The 23545-nt window shown below is 39.9% G+C and overlaps 1 protein-coding gene and 1 pseudogene across 1 annotated transcript in view; one reads left to right on the top strand and one right to left on the bottom strand.

Moving 5' to 3' along the window:
* The window catches only part of AP2B1 (adaptor-related protein complex 2, beta 1 subunit), an 89687-nt gene that overhangs the window by 40206 nt on the left and 25936 nt on the right, over nucleotides 1–23545 (bottom strand). The window contains exons 8-12 of the mRNA XM_014534765.1: nucleotides 21993–22158; nucleotides 19817–19915; nucleotides 17083–17342; nucleotides 4266–4344; nucleotides 581–670 (exon numbers count right to left, since the gene is read on the bottom strand). Coding sequence (XP_014390251.1) covers nucleotides 581–670; nucleotides 4266–4344; nucleotides 17083–17342; nucleotides 19817–19915; nucleotides 21993–22158 — 694 coding nt within the window. The remainder of the gene's footprint in view (nucleotides 1–580; nucleotides 671–4265; nucleotides 4345–17082; nucleotides 17343–19816; nucleotides 19916–21992; nucleotides 22159–23545) is intronic.
* On the top strand, nucleotides 15767–16204 carry LOC102244278 (annotated as a pseudogene).

Raw genomic sequence — 23545 nt, 5'->3', positions numbered from 1 at the left:
GTTTCCAATTTTAGCTTCCATGATTCTGTGCAAAAGGCCTCTAAGTACCCTATAGGAAAAAAGTTTGTTTCTACAGAAAGAAGGAGAAGCATCCAACTTAGACAGCAGATTCATTCCCACTTGGGTCCAGCAAGTCTTATTCTCCCTTTTAGGCATAAATATCTAGTAGGAAACTCTCCTGTGGGAGGAGGATGTTCCCATCCCCAGAACTAACTTACAAGGAGAGTCCCACTCTGAGCCCAACTGACTCTGTTAAGTATTTTAAGATGACACCAGAGAATAAAGGTATTAGCCAGTCGAGATGGGAGGTTCCATTTAGCTCTCTAATGTCAGGAAAACAAAGATCTGTGTAAATACTAGAGCACCAATCCCTAAAGATGCCCCTAGACCACATGTGATGTATGACCCCAAAGATTGCAAGTATCCCTATGCTACTCTCTATTCTTCATATACTGCTATAAAAGTTTTGGTGTATAGTGCTAGATAGTGGTGGCTGGTCTGAGAATGTGTGCATAGGAAAGGCATCAAACAGGGGGCAGCGCATCCCATGGTAAAAAAAAAAAAAATGGATGGCACTTACTGCCGGACTTCCTCCAATGCCCCCGCCAAGGTCACTGCCAAGCTGAAAGAGAGAAAGGAGAGAGAGAAGAGAGAGGTAGAGTTCATTTAACTAAGTACTAGATGCCCATACAGAATCTGTAAATTGCTCTACCAAGTTTCTGGAATACATGCTCTTCAGTTGTGTCCCAAAGCTGAAAGAATTTCTAGACTGCAGAGAAATATGTCCTAGCAGCGCATCCCATGGTACGGCTCGGGAGCCACACGCGGCTCTTTGGTCCCTTGAGTGTGGTTCTTCCACAAAATACCGGCTCTTCCACAAAATACCGACTTCTGCGCATGGGCCACGAAGTTTCAATCGCACTGTACGTGCGCGCCTGCACGTGGTATTTTGTGGAAGAGCCACACTCAAGGGGCCAAAGAGCCGCATGTGGCTCGCGAGCCGCGGGTTGCCGACCAAGGTCCTAGGGGAACCAAGTAATGACAGTGATGGTGTGTAGGAGTTATGAGAAAACTTGGAAAGAAGATGGAGCTGGGACATCTCTGAGATGTTTCAGATCCAATCTTTCCACAGGGGTACATAGGCACAAACCCAAACAGAAATTTTAAAATCTGCGTATTTAAAAAAGCTCTACCTTCAAGCAGTAATATTTTTAAAAAATATATTTTAATTGATTTCAGAGAGGAAGGGAGAGGGAGAGAGAGATAGAAACATCAATGATGAGAGATTATCATTGATCAGCTGCCTCCTGCACGCCCCCTACTGGGGATCAAGCATGCAACCCGGGCATTTGTCCTTGATCGGAATTGAACCTGGTACCCTTTAGTCCGCAGGCTGACACTCTATCCACTGAGCCAAACCAGCCAGGGCCAAACAGCAATATTTTGAAAATATTTTATTTTTTCTTTGAAAGGAAATATAAAGAAGGGAAAAAGAAAAGAAAAACTAAAATGAGCTTTGATCTACAAAACCTGCTGCCCCTCTGAGAAGGTGGGAACCAAACCAGTACTGAGTTGCAATTTTAAGCTGCAAAAATTATAGGGGGAACAAGAGTGGTTTTCAGAGTTTAGAACTTTCCTAAAAAAAGAAAACAGCTGGGATAGGAAGATATCCTATTTCAGTGGTTCTCAACCTTGGCTGCACATTAGAATCACCTGGGAATCTTTTTAAAATCCTGATTTCTGGGACTCATCCTCTGGAAATTCTGTTTCTTTGTTACTAATGTTGTGGCCCCACCCCATAACAAAGAAACAGAATTTCCGGAGGATGAGGCCCAGAAATCAGGATTTTAAAAAGATTCCCATGTGATTCTAATGTGCAGCCAAGGTTGAGAACCACTGTCCTATTTGGTGAGGAAGTGGGAAGGCAAATCTCTCACAGTCAATACTACTGAGAAATACTGTGATTTATTTGGTGATCATGTAAAATGACACTGACTATTGGAGAATTAGCCTAATTAAATTAGGTAGGTGGCAGGAAAATAATTCCGCATGGTCTCAGTCTCAGCCCTCCCTGCCCCTGCAGGGTTCTTATATAATTCACCCTGAAGTCAGTCTTCCACAACAAAAGCATTAAAGAACTGAAGCTGAGAATAGCTGTCATGAAAAAAAACAGAACACACATATATACACAATTAATGATGCTGTTTAAAAAGCAAAAAAAGCCTGACCGGTTTGGCTCAGTGGATAGAGCGTTGGCCTGCGGACTGAAGGGTCCCGGGTTCGATTCCGGTCAAGGGCATGTACCTTGGTTGCGGGCACATGCCCAGTGGGGAGTGTGCAGGAGGCAGCTGATCGATGTTTCTCTCTCGTTGATGTTTCTAACTCTCTATTCCTCTCCCTTCCTCTCTGTAAAAAATCAATAAAATATATTTTAAAAAAAAAAAGCAAAAAAAAAAACACACCCTTTTTTGCTATAGTTCCACATTTGCTTCCTCCTTAGTTCTCACTGTGCATCTAAAATTCCTCTTTGAATCACCAAAGGCTTGTGTCTGCTTTACAAAACAATATTCCCTTTATTGTCTGTCATTCAGTATAGAAACTTGAAATCTTGGTACTGGGATTGTGCTAAAAAACAAAATTGCAGCCCTGGTCAGTTGCTCAGTGGTTAGAGCATCAGACCACAGACTCAAGGGTCGTGGGTTCGATTCCCGGTCAAGGGCATGTACCTTGGTTGCAGGTTGGATCCCTGACCCTGACTGGGGCTCCTGCAGAAGGCAACCAGCTGATGTCTGTCTGTTGATCTCTCTCTCCTCCCCTTTCCTCCCTCCCTTTCATTCTCTCTAAAGATCAATAGGAAAAAATATCCTCAAATGAAAATTAAAAAAAAAAATTTTTTTTTCATTGGTCTTCAGGATTTGGGAAAGATTTATCTTCTCAATGTACAGATAAAAGAGTGGCCAAACTCTAAAACATAACCTATATTGAAAAATAGCAAGACCTCTGACAAAGTCTTGTTTCCAACATGACAGAAAATAACCCCGGGCAAATGCTTCTAACTGGCATTAATAAGCATGTTTTGCTCTAAGCTACAGAGTACTCCAAACCTCTCCAGAATCTGATTAGACATGGAACAAAAATCACATGCATAAATAAGTAAAAATGTCATCATAAGTAACAATTTGAATAACTGTAAAAGTATGAAAGAAAAAAAAAGATACATCTGCTTTCTCCCTGGTTCTAGAATACACACACCTGCAGCATGACATCACAAAAGCATGAAATTACTTTTATTTAAGCAAATACTGATGTAATGTTTACTGGGATACAGGCACTACTAGAAATGTAAAGATATCAGGCAATGAAGGGAATACACAAGAATAAAACCCAGACTTTGCCCACTGGCAGGAGAAATAAAACACAAATGCAGAATATTAAGAATAAAAAAGAGAAGTTTTGAAGGGAGAGCCTCCTTCTGGCTGAAGATAATAAAAAGAAGCTTCAAAAAGGTGGTAGTGTGGGATTATAAAAAGCAAAAATGGGGGGTTATTTCTTGAATGGAATAAACAAAGTCTGAAAAACACATACACGAATAAAAGCAAGATCAAGAAGGAGTATGGTTCAATTAAACCGGAGCACAGGATAGCTGTGGGGGGGAGTAGCGGGGGAAGGAATATTGTAGAAAATAAGTCTGCAAAGGTAGGCTGATTACAAGATGTTTTTAGTTTTTAATTTTTCTTCATAAAAACCTGGAATTTCTTAGACTAAAATTCAAGCGTTCTAAGAGTACTAATAACTACTTTGTGTTTCATTACTATGGCTTTTAGCTTTAGCTACACAATGGAACAACCCCATGGTGTTTTTTGTTGTTGTTGTTGTTTTGTGGGGGACAGAAATTTAAAAAATAGTAATGTCATGCCTGAGTCTCACCCCAGAGATGGTTTAATTGTTCTGGGTGTAGCCTGGGCACCAAAATTTTGAAAAGCTTCCCTAGTGATTCTTATGTACAGACAAGGTTGAAAAACATTGCCTTAGAGAATTAACTATTATTTGAACTCAATTCATCTGTTCAGAGATGACTTTGAAGCTAACTCTTAAATAAAAAGGAAGTTAAAACTTGGGAAGAAAGAAAAACCCTTCCTATGGACAGGGAGAATGCAAAATGTCTCAGTTGTCCTCATACTTTGATCTGGTTTTGTGACTTTCTGATATGGGTCAACTCCTTCCTTCTCCCTCCCACCACTGTCCTCCCTTCTGGTCAGGTTTACCATCCGAGCTTGAAAGAAATGGAATTCTTTAGAAGGACTTGGTTGGTACTCGTTGGCAAGGGAAAAAAAAAAAAAAACACTGAAAGAGAAAGAGCAGTTTTATCAAATATGCTGAATTCAAGAAAAGGCCTTGAGAAAAAGACCCTCACCAACAATGTTTAGGCCAAAAGAAATAAAGCCCAATTATAACCCTTATTTTCTTAGCGATCAATCTTATTATCTCTGAGTATATGAACATTATCTTAGCTGGAAAAGATCTGAATGTACTCTCCCCCTCCTCAGGCCGCTCGTCAATTTAACTTAAAACCAAGGAAGAAACTAAAAAGAAATCCTGATATTCATTTCTTTATGTTCAGTATAGCAGATACAATTCAGCTAGAATCAAGAACTCTGATCTTACAAGAGAAGATCCAAGGACTATTAAAGACATGAGGCCGGAAATATAAAGGCTCACCTAACTATGCTATATGTCCAGAGAGCAAAGGGAAAGGAAAATTTCAGTATGTTTTCTAACTAGCAAAACTAAAGCTTTTTCAGCACTGTTCTTCTTGACGGAAAAAGATTCTAAAGAACGTTATTATCCTCCTCTCTGAAAATATGACAACGGTAATAGCATAGTGATGGCATGAGTGACTAATAGGGAGATGTCAGCAAGATGGGAGCCAATTACCCAGTGAGTGGCTTCTCTTATCTACTGTGACAAGCTGAATGATGCAGATATTAATCAAGAAAGAAAATGAAAACTAGAAAGCTGAACAAAACCCAGAAAAGTGTTGTCATGTAGCCTGAACTAGCTATTAACCATTTCAGTGAGTTGCTACTTATCAGGTAGGGTACAAAATCAGGAAAACTAGGATTTGTAAAAATTCAGTGATATCTGTTATCCAGTGAGCTGGTGAAAGCCAGGAATGAAAAGTGGTAGGTATGTAAGACATGGCTGTAATCTCAACCTGAGGTGTCCAGATTCTGTGTTTTAAGTGTCTCTCTGAAGCTGTCCACTTCCCATCATCCCCATATTGCCTTACTCAGACTATTTTCTCTACAAAGAAAATAATGTCACCTATAAGCCAAATAAATCAGAATGCAGGAAGATGAAGGATGGCGAGGTGCCAACTTCAGGAAAAGAGTATCTCAGCCCTGGCTGGTGTGGCTCAGTTGGTTGAGTGTTATCCCGAGCACCAGAAGGTCACTGGTTGGATTCCTGGTCAGGGCCCAAGCCCAGGTTACAGGTTTCATTCGTGCAGGAGGCAGCCAATTGATGTTTCTCTCTCAAAAACCAATAAAAAACAAAAAAGATACTTACTAAAAAAAAAAAAAAAAAAAAAAAAAAAAAAAGTATTTCAAATGCTAAAAATTGAGAATTTTCCTAAAGTTCTGTAGCTGATAACCAAGTCCAAATGTTCTAACAGAGGTATAGTTCCCTCAATCCCCAATCTAAATCATAGTAGTTGCAAGTCATTAAACAGCATTTAGAATAGTACTAATATTCGGCCACTTTATTATGCCAGAAGTAGTGCTGAACAGGGCTCAGTTCGTGCTGAAGGACACAACAACGTGTCCTTGCAATGCTAGTTTAGTAAGGGATAGAAACCTGTGACTTCACGGTGACCATGACAACTACGAGCTAACGGGATTCAGCATGAGGACATGCGCACTGCAGCACAGCCAGGATGAGTCAAGAGTCGGAGCTGAGTTTGCACAGAGCTCTAGCTCATCCAGATCAAAAGGAAACCCTTGACCAATGGCAATATGTTACAATAGCAGAGCTACATGGACCTTCTAAAAGGGAACAAGTCTGCCCGACTCCAAGAAAAGAGAAAGAAATCTTTTATAAAAGTTTATCAACTGAACCTTGGCGGGTGTGGCTTAGTTGGTTGGAGCATCGTCCATACACCAAAAGGTTGGGGGTTTGATCCCCGGTAAAGGCCTGGACTGGAAGCAACCGATCGATGTTTCTCTCTCAAATCTCTCTCATCGATCTTTCTTTCTTTCTCTCTCTCTTTTCATTCCTCTCTCTAAAATTCAATGAAAAACAAAACACATATATCCTCAGCTGAGGATTAAAAAAAAAAAAAGTTTATCAACTGAGATGACCACTGAGCAGACACACACACACAAATTCCAAATTTTTCCAAAATATATCACAACAAGCTGGATTAGCCCCTTTGAGATACATCTGACCAGTCCAAAGTACCTTCCTGCTTCTAAACTGTGGAGCTGTCCAAGTATCTAAAGACATTCTCTTAAGTAGAGGTGTAGATCTTAAGCTCAGATATTTCTTTGCTCCCATTTATAGTAATTTGCTACTTTCCAGAACTGATTTAACTGAAGGGAGTCTAAGGAATGCTTCAGGTTAGACAGCTTACTGACAGCTCTGTTATTCTGACTCAGAAGAGAATGATGTACAAACAGTATACAAAGAATCCAGCACAAACAATAAAACTTATACCAAAACCCTATTGGTGTCAAAAATATCAATTTGTATTTTTCCCTATTAGGGTTTTAGATTTTAGAAGGCACAATTCATCTCCTAGGTGAAAGTATAATTTTCAGCTGTTGGGCTGCAAATTTTAATTTGATCTTCAAAAGGCTATTCAAAAAAAGCATCATAAACTATAATCAAATTGTTGAAAGAATCTGTAACCATGCAAAAGCTATTCAACTAATGGCTGAGAACAGCCTTAATGTGAAATGGCATAAATGAATTTATATCATAAAAAACTATCAGGATACTCAACTTTAAAGAAAAGAGGCTTATACAAGCAGAAAAGTAAGAGAGATGTAACAGATTACTTCTTGAGATGGAACAGGGAACAGAATGTGACAAAAAGTTCTTAGAATGGCCACTACCCGTTTCTTAAGTCAGACAATTTCACGTTGAATATGGTAAAAATCCCCAAGAGAAGCTCTACATCTCATTTTCCTTTGTAGTACTCACTACCTGACCATACAGGGTGAGGCAAAAGTATGTGAAATACAGTTTATTCTTATGTTTTTTTTGTTAGTTATCGTATTATTTTCCATATGAACAACTGTAAATCTACTTTTGCCGCACCCTGTATATTTGTCATCTGTCTGCCTCCCACTAGAATATAAGCTTGTAAGGCCTCGTCACAACTATAGTTGCAGTACATAGAATAGAGCCTGTCATAGGATATTTATTGAGTGAGTGAGTGTCCTACTAACCATGTAAACAGGACTATTGCAATATTATTTCTTAGGGAGAAATTTTTGAAATGAATCATTTTACTGGAGAAAATTATCACAAAATCAACAGAAGGCTGACAAAATTGTTTCATCAACTGGTCTAAAGCATCATATATGCATCAATCTTGCCAACACACATGAACAGAACCAATTGGGGAGGGGGACGACGCCCCCACACAAGGCCAAAGCCTTTTCTAGAGAGGAAACATATTGTCTGAGTAGTTTTGACAGCCAGTTTTCAGCAGAAGAATGTCCTGGACATCATTTATTTGCCCTGAAAATACTAGTGCTTTATATCACAACTCATCGATGTGATTTTGTGGCTCTACTTAAAAGAGGGTAAGATGAACAATCTTGTTCCTTTTGCTGCAAGACAGATATATAAACTTATCCAGTCCCTCTTTCTATGAATAAATATACATCTACAGTTTTTCTTTAACTTTCATGTGCCTCCTAGTGGCATACTAACCCAAACTCATACACCCAGGGCACAGAGAGGCCTAGGGCAAACAAACCTTGTGTTTTATCTTAAACATTCACACTGCCTTAACACATCAGTATTTAGTCTATGTTTACATTACTTACCATCAAGTAAAACTGACATTGCAAGACAATGAGCCAAGTTTATTCTGCAGCTTCAGATGCACCCTACACTATTCTGTGTACTCCAGAGATTGTGTACCCCAGTTTGAGAAGGACCAAAGGTAAGCAAGACTAGATTCTATTCCAGAAGATGACAATAACAAATAAACTGGAACAATCACAGGATAGTAGAAAGGATATACTAATAAACTCTGATGTTTTGAAAAAGTTCTGGGTTCAAATACCAACACTTAACACATTGCGGACCAGTAGTTTTATTGCTAGCTTTACCCAGTGGCCAGATAAGTTTCTATTAAACAAGTACAAAAAACCTTTTACATAAATGTTAAAGACACGCTTTAAAATTAAATACCCATTTTGAAGTTATTTATTACATGTTCTTACAAGCTAATAATATCTTTTTAAAGTATGATACTTTGTAAAACACTGTGTAATACGAAGCAAGAATTCTCGTGATCCGTCCACAATGTGTTAAGACTTATTTGCATGCAAAATAGTATGGAGTCTCCTCAAAAAAATAAAGATGGAACTGCCATTTGACCCAATAATCCCACTTCTAGTAATATAGCCTAAGACATGGGTTGCCAACCAGTGGTCCGCAGACCACTGGTGGTCCGTGAGGTCCGAAAGGTTGGCGACTGCTGGCCCAAGACTCCTAAAATACCAATCAGAAAGAATGTATGCACCCTATGTTCATAGCAGCAAAATTTATTATAGCTAAGATCTGGAAACAGCACAAGTGCCCATCAGTAGATGAGTGGATACAAAAGCTGTGGTACATTTATACCATGGAATACTATGCAGCAGTAAAAAAGAAGAATCTCTTACCCTTTGAGACAGCATGGAGGAACCTGGAGAGTATATGCTAAGTGAGATAAGTCAGTCAGAGAAAGACAAGTATCACATGACTGAACACACATGTGGAATCTAAGTAACAAACTGATGAACAGAATGAACCTAGAGACATGGAAGCATGGAACAGAGTGCGGAATCTCAGAGAGAAGGCGGTGGAGGGGAGAACCAACCAAGGACCTTGCATGCATATACGCATGGCCCACGGATATAGACAATGGGTCAGTGAGGGCCTGGGCGGGGGTGGGGGTGCGGGCTGGCGGGGGGAGGATCAATGGGGAAAAAAGGGGACATATGTAATACTTTCAACAATAAAGAATTATTAAAAAGAAAGAAAGAAAAATAAAAGACTTATTTGCTATGTGACCTCCAGTTTTCTATAAAATGAAGCTCAATACTAATTACTTTGCAGGGTTATTTTGAGGATAAGAAATGATAAAAGTTCTAACACAGGGACTGGCACAGACATAGACACTCAATAATTGGTAATTATTCTCTTGACTGCCAGAGACCAACCTTGACTAAATCCATGCACTGATTAAAAAAATAAAAATTAGTGGTTATAGAAGTCACACTGAAGAATTTACCAGGCAAAAGTGGGCCACAATTTACAAACATCTCTCCACAACACTACCAACTCTAAAATAAGCTCTGAAATCGCTACAAATCTATTCCAGAGGAAGAAATATAAAAATGCAAAACTGGGCCTGGCTGGTATTCTCAGTGGTTAGAGCATTGTCCTGTGCACCAGAGGGTCACAGGTTCAATTCCTGGTCATGGGCACATACCTGGGTTGCAGGTCCGATACCCGCACCCCCTGGTTGGTGCATGTGAGAGGCAACCAATCTATGTGTCTTTGTCACAGGGATGTTTCTCTCTCTACCCCTCTCTTCCACTCTCTCTAAAAACCAATGGAAAAATATCTTCATGTGAGGATTAACAAAAAAAGAAAAATAAGAAACAGAGGAGGAGGTTTTGAAAAACATGCAGTGAAGTCAGGAAAAGGCAGTTTCTCCTCTATTCCACTCCATTCCAGCTAGGCACACTGAGAGCACATTCCCCTGGCAGGAAACCCTTTGTCAGCATAAAGGGCTCTCTGGATAATGCTTCCTTTCCATTTTTGATGTACAATAGCACCATTTTTCTAAGTAGAATAATACACAGCACCTTGGATGAACAAAAGGTTATAATTTAGCCAAGGCCTCTGCTGACGTCTAAAAGTGAAGGCAGCAAATAATTGAGATGAAATGACTACTTTAGTGATCCTCAGAGATATCAGACTTATTCCACATGGTGATCTTTATTACATGTATGCAAGAATTATATACATGGGCATCGGGTCACCTCCCACACTACAAACCAGAAAGATATGCCCTGTGAAAAAATAACCTAGATGAGCAGTTTCTTAGATTCAGTATCAGAGGCCTCAAAAGATACATACACAGCTTTTAAGTCACAGAACAAAAAAACCCCAGGTAACTACTTTTGCAAGCCTACATCTAAATAGTACACCATCATGCTCTACATACAGAACAGAGTAAGTTCCATTACCTGAATTCATTCTACATCAAGGCAACAGTTAAGTTTATACTAAAAGAAGGAGGAAATTATCTGTAGACTTCAAGCAAAAGAGAATACTATAGTGCCCCCATTATCTGCAGGGGAATCCATTCCAAAATCCCCAGTGGATGCCTGAAACAGCAGATAGTGCCAAACCCTATATATGCAATATTTTTTCCTATAATACATTCTATGATAAAGTTTAATTTATAAATTAGGCACAGTAAGACATTCACAATAACAATAAAATAGAATTATAACAATATACTGTAATAAAAGTTACGTGAATGTAGTCTCTCTCCGATAACCAACCTGATCATTGAGATGGCTACTAAGAGACTAACATGTAGGTAGTATGGCTACACTGGACAAAGGAACAATTTGTATCTGGGTGGGATAGCATGAGATTTCATCACCTTTCTATATATAAAAAGCCAGCGACCGGAACGCTGGAACGACCGGTCGCTATGACACCCACTGCAGCCAGCAAACCAACCCCATCAAAGGTGGGGCTGGCCAGCCACAGCCCCCAACCCAGATCAGCCCCATAGGGGGCGGGGCTGGTCGGCCAAATGCCTGTGGCTCCCCCTGGCCACCCCCTCATTGCCCCCCCCACCAATCAGGGGCAGGGCCAGCCAGCCAATCACCTGCAGCCCCTCCCCCTGGCCACTGGCCCCGATCACCCCCCATTGGGGGGCAGGGCCCGCTGGCCCACCACCCCTTCCCCTGGCTGGCCCCACCCCTGATCAGCTCCCATCACCCCGATTGGCCCACGGCCCCTTCCCCCAGCCAGCTCTACCCCCAATCAGCACTCCCCCACTCCAATCAGGGGCAAGGTGGGCAGCTACCGCCCACAGCCGCTCCCCTGGGCTGGCCCCGCCCACACACACCAATTGGGGGCGGGGCCTGCCAGCCAATTTCCTGCGGCCCCTCTTCCTAGCCCTGATTGGGCCCCAATTGGGGCCAGGCCGGCCAGACCCCACCCATGCACAAATTTGTGCACTAGACCTCTAGTTATTCATAATAGCGCACAATTTAAAACTTAGGAATTGTTTATTTACAAAATTTTCTATTTAATATATTTGGACTACAGTTGACCACATGTAACTGCAACCATGAAAAATAAAAAATCGTTGATAAGGGGGACTAATGCATTTCCTGAATGACGATTCCAGAAAGTCAAACTCACTAAATCTCAAAATTTCACAAGTGCAATAATGAAAGAGGGTGAACAGATCTAAAGGAAGGATCCCCAGGAAAGGAAAAGAGAAGAATAACATTATCTTCCAGTGAATATCAAGCTTTAAAACAAGAATAGAAAATGGGTAGCTAATCACCGCCCACCCCCCCCTAAAAAAACAACAAAAAAACAACAACTCTTTTCAGTTTCTAATTATGGAAAGTAAACAAGGGTAAGAAAAGACCTTAGGACTGAGCAACTAAACCTAAATTGGTCAAATTCAACTTTTGATCAACTTCTGATAGGTTGTATCACCTAAAAGCAAATCACAATGGAAAAACGTCCTGGGAGAAAGAACAAAGATAAAGTCAGAAAGGTTTATTTTTATAGGAGGTGCCGAAGAGGATTACCAGAATATAATTCTTCTGTGGAAATTACTGTCTTGGCTAAGAGATCAACTTTTAGTATTTTTACCTAACTCCATTTGAAATTTCATATGGCTCAATTTTCTCAACTTAGGCTGCAAAGTTAAAATAACCTGGGTATCTTTTAAAAACATCAATGTTTAGGTCCTCCCAGAACTTCTGTTTAATTTGCTCTAGGGTTGGGCCCAAACACTGACAGTATTTTTTTTTAAATATGGTACTAATTATGTAGCTAAAGTTGAGAACCACATGATTGAAATCAAAGGTTAGTAGCTGCCATACTTCATTTGCAGCACACCACTGACCTCTATGGGTGAGGTTCTGTTAGAACTAATGATAAAAACAGCAGCCAGTCTAGAGCAGTGGTCGCCAATCGGTGGTCCATGGGCCACTGGTGGTCCGTGAGGTCCAAAAGGTTGGAGACGACTGGTCTAGAGGCCTTGTTGATAGCCTTTCTGAAGTGAACACTGAGCTTATTATAACCCAGTGCCAGGCAACCACATAACTCTAATCCCGGCCATATTTTAAGTGGGGTCTGGGTCAAATTTTATCACTCCTAGCAACACTATTCTTCCTAGAGAATAAAAGACAGACCTTTAACAAAATAATTGCAAGGGTTTCTTGTCCTCCCTCAATTAATTTGGGGCATTACAAGAGCCAGAAATGTGTTTACTACTGAAGTTAAGAGAAAAAGGCACCTGGGTTTACCAACGGGTATAGCTCAAACAGCAAAATGAAGTGGTTCATAGTGGTTACAGATATTCTATGTCTTTACTACCCAACATGTGGTCCACAAACCTGGGAGCTTGTTAGAAACGCACACTCATAGGCCTCACCCAAGACCAACTAATTAGAATTTGTCTTGGAGATCTCCAAGAGACTTATGTGCTCATTATAGTTTGAGAAGCACTGCTATGAGGCAACAATTCACTCAAGAAATGGTACTATGTATATAGATTAAGTGAAAAATTTTAAGGATTATTTTTCTCCTTAAATTAGGTCATTTGCACAGGAACATTTTAAAAGTGGCAGTCTGCCTGACCAGCGTGGCTCAGTGGTTAAGCGTCGACCTATGGTCACGGTTTGATTCCAGGTCAGGGCACATGCCTGGGTTGTGGGCTCGATCCCCAGTGTGGGGCATGCAGGAGGCAGCCGATCAGTCTCTCCAATTTACTCCTCACCCTCTAATAGAATATTCTTTACAAAAAAAGAAAAAAGGCCCATGTGTGATGCTGGCTACTATAATCTAAGGAAGTTCTAACAGTTTTTCTATCTAATGTAATACTTGTGAGAATTCTAACAGATTACTGAATAGCTATGTAAAAATAAGGAGAAACCTCATTGGTTTTAAGGGTTCATAAGAGCTAATACAAAGCCAGAAGATATAACACATCTAGCCCGTCCCGTGTGGATCAGTGGATTGAGCATCATCCCATGCACCAAGAGGTCAGCAGTTTGATTCCCAGTCAGGGCATATGCCCAGATTGCAGGCTGGATCCCCAGTAAGGAGCATGCAGGAGGCAGCCAATCAATGTTTCTCTCTCTAAAAAATCAATAAAAACATACTAAAAAAAAAAAAATGATGTAACATGTCTCTTCCCTTCCATGCTAAAATGGGTCAAGAAACAAGAGCATGCATCTATCAACAAGTGAATCTAAGAATCAAGTGAATAAATAATCTGATGAACAGAATGAACTGGTGATTATAATGAATCAGGGACATAGAAAGGGAATGGACTGACTATTCTTGGGTGGGAAAGGGGTGTGGGAGATGTGGGAAGAGACTGGACAAAAATCGTGCACCTATGGATGAGGACAGTGGGTGGGGAGTGAGGGCGGAGGGTGGGGTTGGAACTGGGAGGAGGGGAGTTATGGGGAGGGGGGGAAAGAGGAACAAATGTAATCTGAACAATAAAGATTTAAAAAAAAAATGAGAACTCTGGGAAGAAAAAAAATATGTATTTTCTGTTCTCAAATAACTTACACTCTAACAACAACAAAAAAGCAGCATTCACAAAATGATGGAAAAGCACGCTCACTGTATAACAGCAGAAATGAACATTGTGTAACAGCAGAAATGAGCACTATTTGAGTGGCTGCATGTGACAGGACACAGATGAGAAACAAAACAAAACTAGGTGGGGCTGACTCTAAAGGCTCCTGAGAATGGTTTCATGGCTAGATTTTGAAGAACAGCATAGTTTGAAAAACTACCAGGGAGAGATCTTCCAAAAAAGAAGGGATGAGCCGTAACCGGTTTGGCTCAGTGGATAGAGCGTCGGCCTGCGGACTGAAAGGTCCCGGGTTCGGTTCCGGTCAAGGGCATGTACCTTGGTTGCGGGCACATCCCCAGTGGGGGGGGTGTGCAGGAGGCAGCTGATCCATGTTTCTCTCTCATCGATGTTTCTAACTCTCTATCCCTCTCCCTTCCTCTCTGTAAAAAATCAATAAAATACATTTGAAACAAAAAAGAAAGGATGATTTGTGCAAAGGCACAGAAATGAACAATTGGACTTTAGGATGGTGAAAAAATTATATTGGCAGGAGCAGAGATTGGGATTAGTAAGATTTGGGGGAAGAGAAGATGAGGAAAATGTAACTTTGAAACTAGTCTGGAAAATTAATTTTTTTATATGATAGACAATGCAGAATCACTTTTATTTGTTGAACAAAAAACTAAAAATAACAGTAGAGGAACATTATTCTAGCAGCTGTGTGTATAATGAACTGAAGTTGGGAGAATGGACATGCAGATCAGTTAAGAGTAATCTAAACTGCTACTGTCACTACACTGTATAAAGAAAAAGGAATAGGTGAGTTCCAATAGGTAATTAAAAGGACTGGACAGAGGGAAATGACCTTGTCAATAAAATGGTGCTGAGTCAACTGGATAGCTGTGTGGAAAAAAATGAGCCTTGACTCTGACAGCTCACAACATAAATAAAAATTAAAGCGATAAATCACACAAATGTGAATGGGAAGAGCTAGGAGAGTGTCTTGATGACCTTGGAGTAGACAAAAGTTTCATAAAAAGTACTAACCATTAAAGAAAAAATTTGATGGACTGGACTTCATTAAAATTAAGAATATCTCTTCTTCAAATGACACCATTAAGAGAATGAGAGAGGTATTTCCATAGACTAGGAGAAAATGTTTGTATCCATTTTGTTTAAATGGAGCCCAAAATGTTTTCTACACTAATTTGTAAAGCAATGAATCCTACATTCTGGCTATTCACGGACTTAAACAGCAATATATATCAGACAACGGTACGGAAGGAAAACTACTCCAAACACTCTGGGATCAAATTCTACTTAGATTTAAGGTTTATTATGATTAATGAAGGAAGGAGATTCTGAAACGATTATAACACACCCATTATAAGAGTTTATTAAAGTGCTGCTCCTCCCAAATTAAAATTGTAAGATAGCTAAAAAGCAAGAGTTCCATGCTACCTGAAAGCTTGTTCACAATAAAATTTCTTACTGAGACAATATGTTAAAAAAGGAATAGGTAACTAAAAAACTGTGTCTATACAGAATCCAGGTTGCTTTTATAAAATAATCCTGCAAATATTATTTCAGTAACAGCTTTACAGCACAAGAGAAGCTGTATTTGCTACCATTATCCATAAGCTTCAACCAAAGTTACAGTAAAGGATAAAGATAGCTAAGTATGGCTCTTTGCTGAAGTCACACTGAGCTGCGAGCGGCTTCAGGGGCGTCTTTAGGAATCAGCAATATGGCAGAAGACATCCAGACCAAAATCAAGAACTACCGGACTGCTCCTTTTGACAGCCACTTCCCCAACCAGAACCAGACCAGGAACTGTTGGCAGAACTACCTAGACTTCCACCACTGTGAGAAGGCAATGACTGCTAAACGGGGTGATGTCTCTGTGTGTGAATGGTACCGGCGTGTGTACAAGTCCCTGTGCCCCATATCCTGGGTTTCAGCCTGGGATGAACTGCCGGGCAGAAGGCACGTCTCCTGGGAAGATCTGAACCAGGCATCCCCCATCCTTCTCCCAGGAAGGTGAAGGGGGGCCTGGGTACATCCCACCCTAGAATCCTGAATCATGGCTTAACTGATAATAAATACTTGTTGGAAAAATGTAAGACTGTGTATGTGTAAAAGAGCTGGACTACTGGGCAAGAACCTGGGTTGGAAATAGTACCTGGACCAGTAAGAGGGGCTTCAGAGTGAGTATTTTTTTAAATTTTCTTTTGTTTTTAATTTTTGTTTTATCAAAATTTGACCACCTTTTCTGTGCCAGACAATACAATGAATGATTATATGAAATAGCCTTAAGTGCCTGTATATGCTGTTTATGTGTATGTTCCCTCAATTGTCAGCTAATTTTTAAAACTTTTCTTAGGTAATGAAAATAGTATAATAAAAACACATATATGCCCGGCTGGTGTGGCTCAGTGGTTGAGCGTTGACCAGTGAATCAGGAGGTCACAGTTCAATTTCCAGTCAGGGCGTATGCCCAGTTTGCGGGTTTGATCCCCAGTGTGGGTCGCGCAAGAGGCAGCTGATCAATGATTCTCTCTAATCATTGATGTTTCTATCTTTCCCTCTCTCTTCCTCTCTGAAATCAATAAAAAAAATGTATTAAAAAAAAAAAGATAGCTAAGTGTGCATGTAGGCTTTTTTCCCCCAAGTTTTCAACTCTGGCAAGATTTCTAGTCTCAGTTTACTGAGACTTAAGCAACTTTCAAACTTTATTAGTTTAGAAGATCTTCATAATTTTCTAAACCATACTCTTATCAACTCCCAGATTAGAAGCAAGGGGTCTTTCATCCATTCTGTGGTCTTTCACCCATTGTGTGCATGTGTGGTCACTGCTATTCAGACAGAGCCCCCAGGGCAGTATAGTAGAGGTTTGCTGTCCAATTTGCAAACCTACTAGGTATAAAAGCATGAGGAAGACCAACTCTGTCTAAGCAAGGGGACATTTCACACTCAAATCCATTTCACCTGCTCACCTCCCATGATGTATTGGCAAGTGTTTTCGATGGATTCCGTGACTTCCTTCCACAAAAGCATTGGGAGGCTTGTGGTACACAGAGGCCAAAGAACCAATGTGGCAGATTAGCTCATCCAGAAGAGTTGGCTCAATAAGATCTGTCTCCTCAGAGATCAGTGGCTTCTCAGACAAGACTACTTCTTTGGCTGTGACAGGGTCGGTTGAGAGAAGCCGCCAATAAATATAGCCCCTATCTCGAAGGTCAGGATTATCAGAATCCTAATGAAAAGAGAAAGGCAAGGAGGTTTAAATGAAGCTGTTCAGAAACCCAAACTGCTGGATTTATTATCAAGGCAATGCTGTAGTGACTTATACACTGTGGCTCTTAAGACTCAACTTAGACTCAATATAGTTTTAATAGTCATAATTCTATTAACTCTATGTTTCAACGAATCTAAATATAAATTGAGATGGGTTACTCTTAAAATTCAAAGTCAAGTTGGGAAAAGCAAAATAAAGTTTAATCTAGTAAAAATTAATATATGTAATGGCTTTGGGAGATAAAAATGTTTTTCAACTGCTATAAATATTAGGATTATTCATGAAATACATCTTATATATTGTACCCACACCTTCTTTCTTCACTCAAATATTTAAGTATCTCCTATGGAGACACTGTCTAGACCCTGGAAATAGAGATAACAAACAACAGTGTCTGACTTTAATGAGCTCACAGGGTACTAATTATTACAATTTAGTATGAGATGTGACTATTTTCTAAATAATAAAAAAAACTGTTAAAGAGAGCACATGGTGACACTTGAAACTTAATGGTCTTGTTTTTCTGTGGTCGTTTTAAAACAATTTCTACATGCTCATCACTAAAAAAATGTTTTATCAATGCCACATCATGATTTAGAAGTGTATAATATAAAAATAAGTCTCTCCAATCATCTGGCCCTTCCCCACCATTAACTCCCCATCCCCAAAATAGCCATGTTAACAGTGTGTTATTTATCTTTCCAGACAGCTCCCACACATTCGCATATTAATTTTATACAAAACCAGTTTCATACTATATATACTGTTCTGCAAGCTGCTTTCCACATTGGCACATACAGTTGTAGTCTGCCACTGTATATGCAGCACTCATTATTACTTAACTGGTGCCCTACTGATGGACATTTAGATTGTTGCCTATCTATCTATCTATCTATCTATCTACCTATCTATCTATCATCTATGTTTGTGATCATTAAAAAGTGGCAATAAATATCCTGGTATGTACCTCTGAGAGTTAAGTCTATATGGCGGCATTTATTTATGCACAAGTTGTTCCAGTGGTATCATGTTATTAAAATGCAACAATAAGTCCTTGTTTCAATTTTTGTATTTAAAACTCACATACAAAAAGTTTCTTTATACTAGGCCAATTTGAGGGCTTCCACATGAGTTTATAAAATGAACAGGTTCATTATTTAGCCACCTAAAGCACATGTAATTTAGCTCAACACCAGCAATGATCCAGGTGGTTTTGACTACATAGTTTTAAGTGGTTTTTCTTAGTCATATATTTTTGGTACTTACCAGCCATAAATATTGGGTTCTTATTTCACAAACTTGAGAAAAATATCCCAACTTCCAGTAGAAAAGAGTTATATAAATGTGGTTGTCCTTTTATGCTAACTACTCAGATACCATTAATTGGACAGAAAAGGCAAGTTCAGAGAAACTGCTTAATAATTATTTATAGCCAAATATGAAATAATTATCCACAATGATATGAAAATTACTAAGGTCACTTACACATGTTGGCTTATACACAATAGTGTTTCTGGCCGGGAAAGCAGGGAATGGGTATTCTCAAAGTCATTCTTAACTTTCAGACCAGAAAAGCAGCATAACACAGTGGATAAGGTCAAAGACTCTGGAACCAGACTACCTTGATTTGAGTCCTAGCTCCACCCCATACTAACTAGGCCTATCTGTCTCAGTTTCCTCATCTATAAAATAGAGTAGTAGCAGTATTGAGATTGAGCTAGCATGTGAAGTGCTTACTAGAATGCCTGGTACATAGTAGTAATCACTATACAAATGATTGTTGTTATGGTTTATTTATACCCTGCCCTGTTCTACAAAGAAATTTAGTGAAGTTTACAAAAATGCATTTAAGGCTAGAGAACACAAATTAGGAAGATAAATGCATGCCACAATGACCTACACATTTTCTACAGGAGATCCTTACATTTGATTCTAAGGTTTTGAACAACTGATTTAAAAAAGAAATCTAGTCAGGTAAGTAATTTAGAGGGTCAGGTAACTACACACCAATGCATAGGAAAATCTAAAACTGGTTAGGAATTTGTTTGATGGAGCCTCATAAAGAAGAAAACATAATGAAATGAACAATGACTTTGACAACAACAGATCCACATAGGATAGCTTCCATGACAACACTTACTACAGGATGATGGTATCAGTATGGGGTGGGCAACAGTAGATTTACAGTTGTGGGTATGCAAAACACAGAGTTAATAAAGCTATTGTAATAACCATAACCTGCATGTCTTTTTCCATGCAAACAACTGTACTAGTATAACTGTAAACCTATTTTTGCCCAACCCTGTACATAAGAGTCACTATTTTTATATTTTACAGACCTAAGACTGGTGAACCTTTCTAATTAAAACCTCCACAAATGGGGAGTTTCATACAATTTAAAATCAACCCCACGCCTTTTCCAGATTTCTTACCTGTGTTGCCAAACTCAAGACCTGCTGTACCAGCTCCTGTGTTTCTGATGGTTTCTTGAGAAACAGCTTCACTATGGCAGTAAGCAGAGTGAGCTGCACCTAAGCAGACATAATTTAATAGATAAAGTGAAAGCCAAAACCGGTTTGGCTCAGTGGATAGAGCGTCGGCCTGTGGACTGAAAGGTCCCAGGTTCGATTCCGGTCAAGGGCATGTACATTGATTGCGGGCACATTCCCAGTGGGAAGTATGCAGGAGGCAGCTGATCGATGTTTCTCTCTCATCGATGTTTCTAACTCTCTACCTCTCTCCCTTCCTCTCTGTAAAAAAATCAATAAAATATATTTAAAAAAAAAAAATAGATAAAGTGAAAGACATTAGCATTATTCATAGCATCACTTCCAAAATAGTAATTCCAAAATAAATTACTATGGGGTCTTTCTGATTTTGATTAAGAGACAAAGATTAAAACTGAGCCAGTATCAACAATATCAGTCAAAGGTATCCATCAACTGAAAACTCAATAGACTACTATTTCCAAATTGCATTTTTTGGCATCAAAATTGCTTATCTGGCCCTAACCGGTGTGGCTCAGTGGATAGAGCGTCGACCTGTGGACTGAAGGGTCCCAGGTTCGATTCTGGTCAAGGGCATGTACCTTGGTTGCGGGCACATCCCCAGTAGGGGGCGTGCAGGAGGCAGATGATTGATGTTTCTCTCTCATCAATGTTTCTAACTCTCTATCCCTCTCCCTTCCTCTCTGTAAAAAATCAATAAAATATATTTTTTTAAAAATTGCTTATCTGTTTCTGACCCAGATAATTACCTATATTTCTGAAAGCACATGCTAACATTGTGAAGATAATAAAACCGGTTCCTGACCCAGTCCTTTATTATTTACTTCCACCAAGAGCTACAACATTGATGCATATATGCATAACCCATGGACACAGACAATAGGGTGGTGAAGGGGCGGGAGGCTGGGGAAGGCTATGGCGGTCAAATGGGGGGAAAGAGGGGACATACGTAATACTTTCAATGATAAAGATTAAAAATAATAATAATAAATAAAATAAAAACGGGGAGAAAGAAAAAGCTACAACTTTGGGAGAACTAGGGAATCATCGGTCATACTGGGGCAAGAGCAGAGACAGTAGAATTATGCCAGATCACAGCCACTTAAGAGTGGGATGCTGAACCACAAAGCTCCTGGCTCATATGTGTTCCTCGTAAAGGCTTATTACAAACACTGGTGGCCCTGGCCAGTTCTGCTCAGTGATTAGAGTGTCGGCCTGCACACCAAAGAGTTCCCAGTCAAGTGCACGTACCTCGGTTACAGGTTTGGACCCCAGCCCAGGTTGGGGCATGTGCAGGAGGCAACCAATTGATGTGTCTCTCTCACATTAATGTTTCTCTCTTCCCTCTCCCTCCCTGCCTCTCTCAAAAAATAAAATTAAATTTAAATTAAAAATAAAAATACTGGTGGATTACTTACATAAACTTTAAATTGCAGTGAGTGCAAAAGCTAGGGGGGAAGGATTTAATAATTTATCTGCTTCTCTGGGCTTCGGCCCTAAGTTCAGGTCTCTCACTTTTGGTACAGGAGAGATAAAGTGGAAAGGAATCCAACCATACACAGAAAATCTTTTCAAACTGCACATGCCAGCCCTTACGGAAGTCCCAGGTGAAAACACCCACTATAATAAGCTGTTAACAATTACTAACAGGAATGGGTAATCATCTTTGGGTGGCAGAAAATGAAAAAGTGGTAACTACTGCTCTAAGCCAGTAGTTGTCAAAGTGTGGTTCTAGAGCAGCAGCAGCAACAGCAGCACGACCACCACCTCCACCATCACCACCACACTGAGCCTTGTAAGAAAGGAAAACGCTTATTAGGCCCATCTCAGACCTACTGAGTCAGAAATTCTAGGGATAGAGGCCCATCAACCTATGCTTTAACAAGTTTTCCAGGTATTTTTGAGGCTCACTGAAGTTTGAGGACCACTGGTCTAAGTTAAGTTGCTTTGGTTCCACCAGAAATCAGCACAACTAAAATAACTCGAGCCTTTGGGAGAAAAGTATATGTATAAACCTCTCTCACATGAAACTACTGAACATTTACTTTCCCTAAAATCTTCCCCAGAAGATCTATGACATAGGAAACAGATGGAAACTTACCTGGGTGCTCTCATCATGAAAACCCTCCAGGAAGCTCTCTAGTAATTCATCTGCATTGTCAATTCGTTCAGCATATTCGCCCACAATCCAAATCATAGCTGCTCGCGCATCTGGCTCATCCAGCGAGTCTAAGTTCTCACACAGAGTGGCAATGATGCTTTCATACCTGATACAACAATGATGGCAAAACTGAGAACTCTACTTAACAATAAAGCTAACAGGTAAAACCACAGACAAGGTCAGACAAGGTACTCTAAACCTAACCACCAAAATATAGAGGCTTTTTAGTACAGGATTACACATGTATTAAATTTTCCTTCAATTATATTTAATAAATAGACCTTAAATGCTTATAAAAGCTCATCAAATATTCCTTTCACAAGGAAAAAATAACCTGTGGTATTAGGTAATACCACTACGGTATATTTCTAAAAATCTTTCCTACATGATCAGAGAATTTTCCTATCTATTATTCCATTTTGCCTTCATGGTAGATGAACAAATCCCACTCCACTATTAGGAAAATGGAGTTAGATAACAGCATCCAGACTAGAAACAGTAATTTTGTCCCTTAATCCACATCTCTCTAAAAAAATGTTTTTATTGATTTTTAGAGAGAGAGAAGGAAGAGGGATATAGAGATAGAAACATGGATTGACTGCCCCCTACTGGGGATCAAGCCTGCAACCCAGGTATGTGCCCTGACTTTTTTGTTCATGGGTCAATGCTCAACCACTGAGCAACACTGGCCAGGCAATCCACATCTCTTTTTATAGAGATTTTTATGTTCTTCTCTCCCAAAGTACCTGCACTAATGATGTTTTTCTCCAAAGAAACAATTCAAATATTTATTTTTAATTTTATAGGTCTATAGCTCTCTCACTTTTACCATGTCGAATCTATCTCCTTGGCTAATGTAGTTTTAAACATCAAAATGACATTATCTAATATATTAGAAGTAGACAAATAAATAATACACTTCATTGTTTGCTCTACTTCCACTGAATAAATCAGGTTTTTGATAATACTTTCTTAAAATTAAACTGTCATAGCCCCTTACTAACACAAATCAGAAATGGACACATTTCTCCACCAATCATATTGTGATTATACATCTCCACCCTTAATCAAGAAGTTTAGAAACTCAACATTCCTCTTTTCTGGAGAGTGGCAAAAGTATATGGTTCTTTTTCCAAAATACCATTTTCAAAATTTAAAAAATATACATAAAACCAGAGGCCCGGTTCACAAAATTCGTGCACTTGGTGGGGGTCCCTCAGCCTGGCCTAGACCCTCTCACAGTCCAGGAGCCCTTGTGGGGATGTCCGACTGCCACGGAGGTGGGAGAGGCTCCTGCCACCCTGCTGTGTTCGCCACCCGTGAGCCTGGCTTCTGGCTGAGCGGTGCTCCCCCTATGGGAGCACACTAACCACCAGGGAGCAGCTCCTGCATTGAGTGTCTGCCGCCTGGTGGTCAGTGCGCGTCATAGCAACTGGTCGTTTCACCGTTCAGTCGATTTGCGTATTACCCTTTTATTACATAGGATGCTTAAT

This window comes from Myotis brandtii, unplaced genomic scaffold (genome assembly GCF_000412655.1).
Source record: "Myotis brandtii unplaced genomic scaffold, ASM41265v1 scaffold1327, whole genome shotgun sequence".
In the NCBI taxonomy this organism is placed as follows: Eukaryota; Metazoa; Chordata; class Mammalia; order Chiroptera; family Vespertilionidae; genus Myotis; species Myotis brandtii.
The sequence above is the reverse complement of the archived record's forward strand: the minus strand, read 5'-3'. Positions and strand labels throughout refer to the sequence as shown.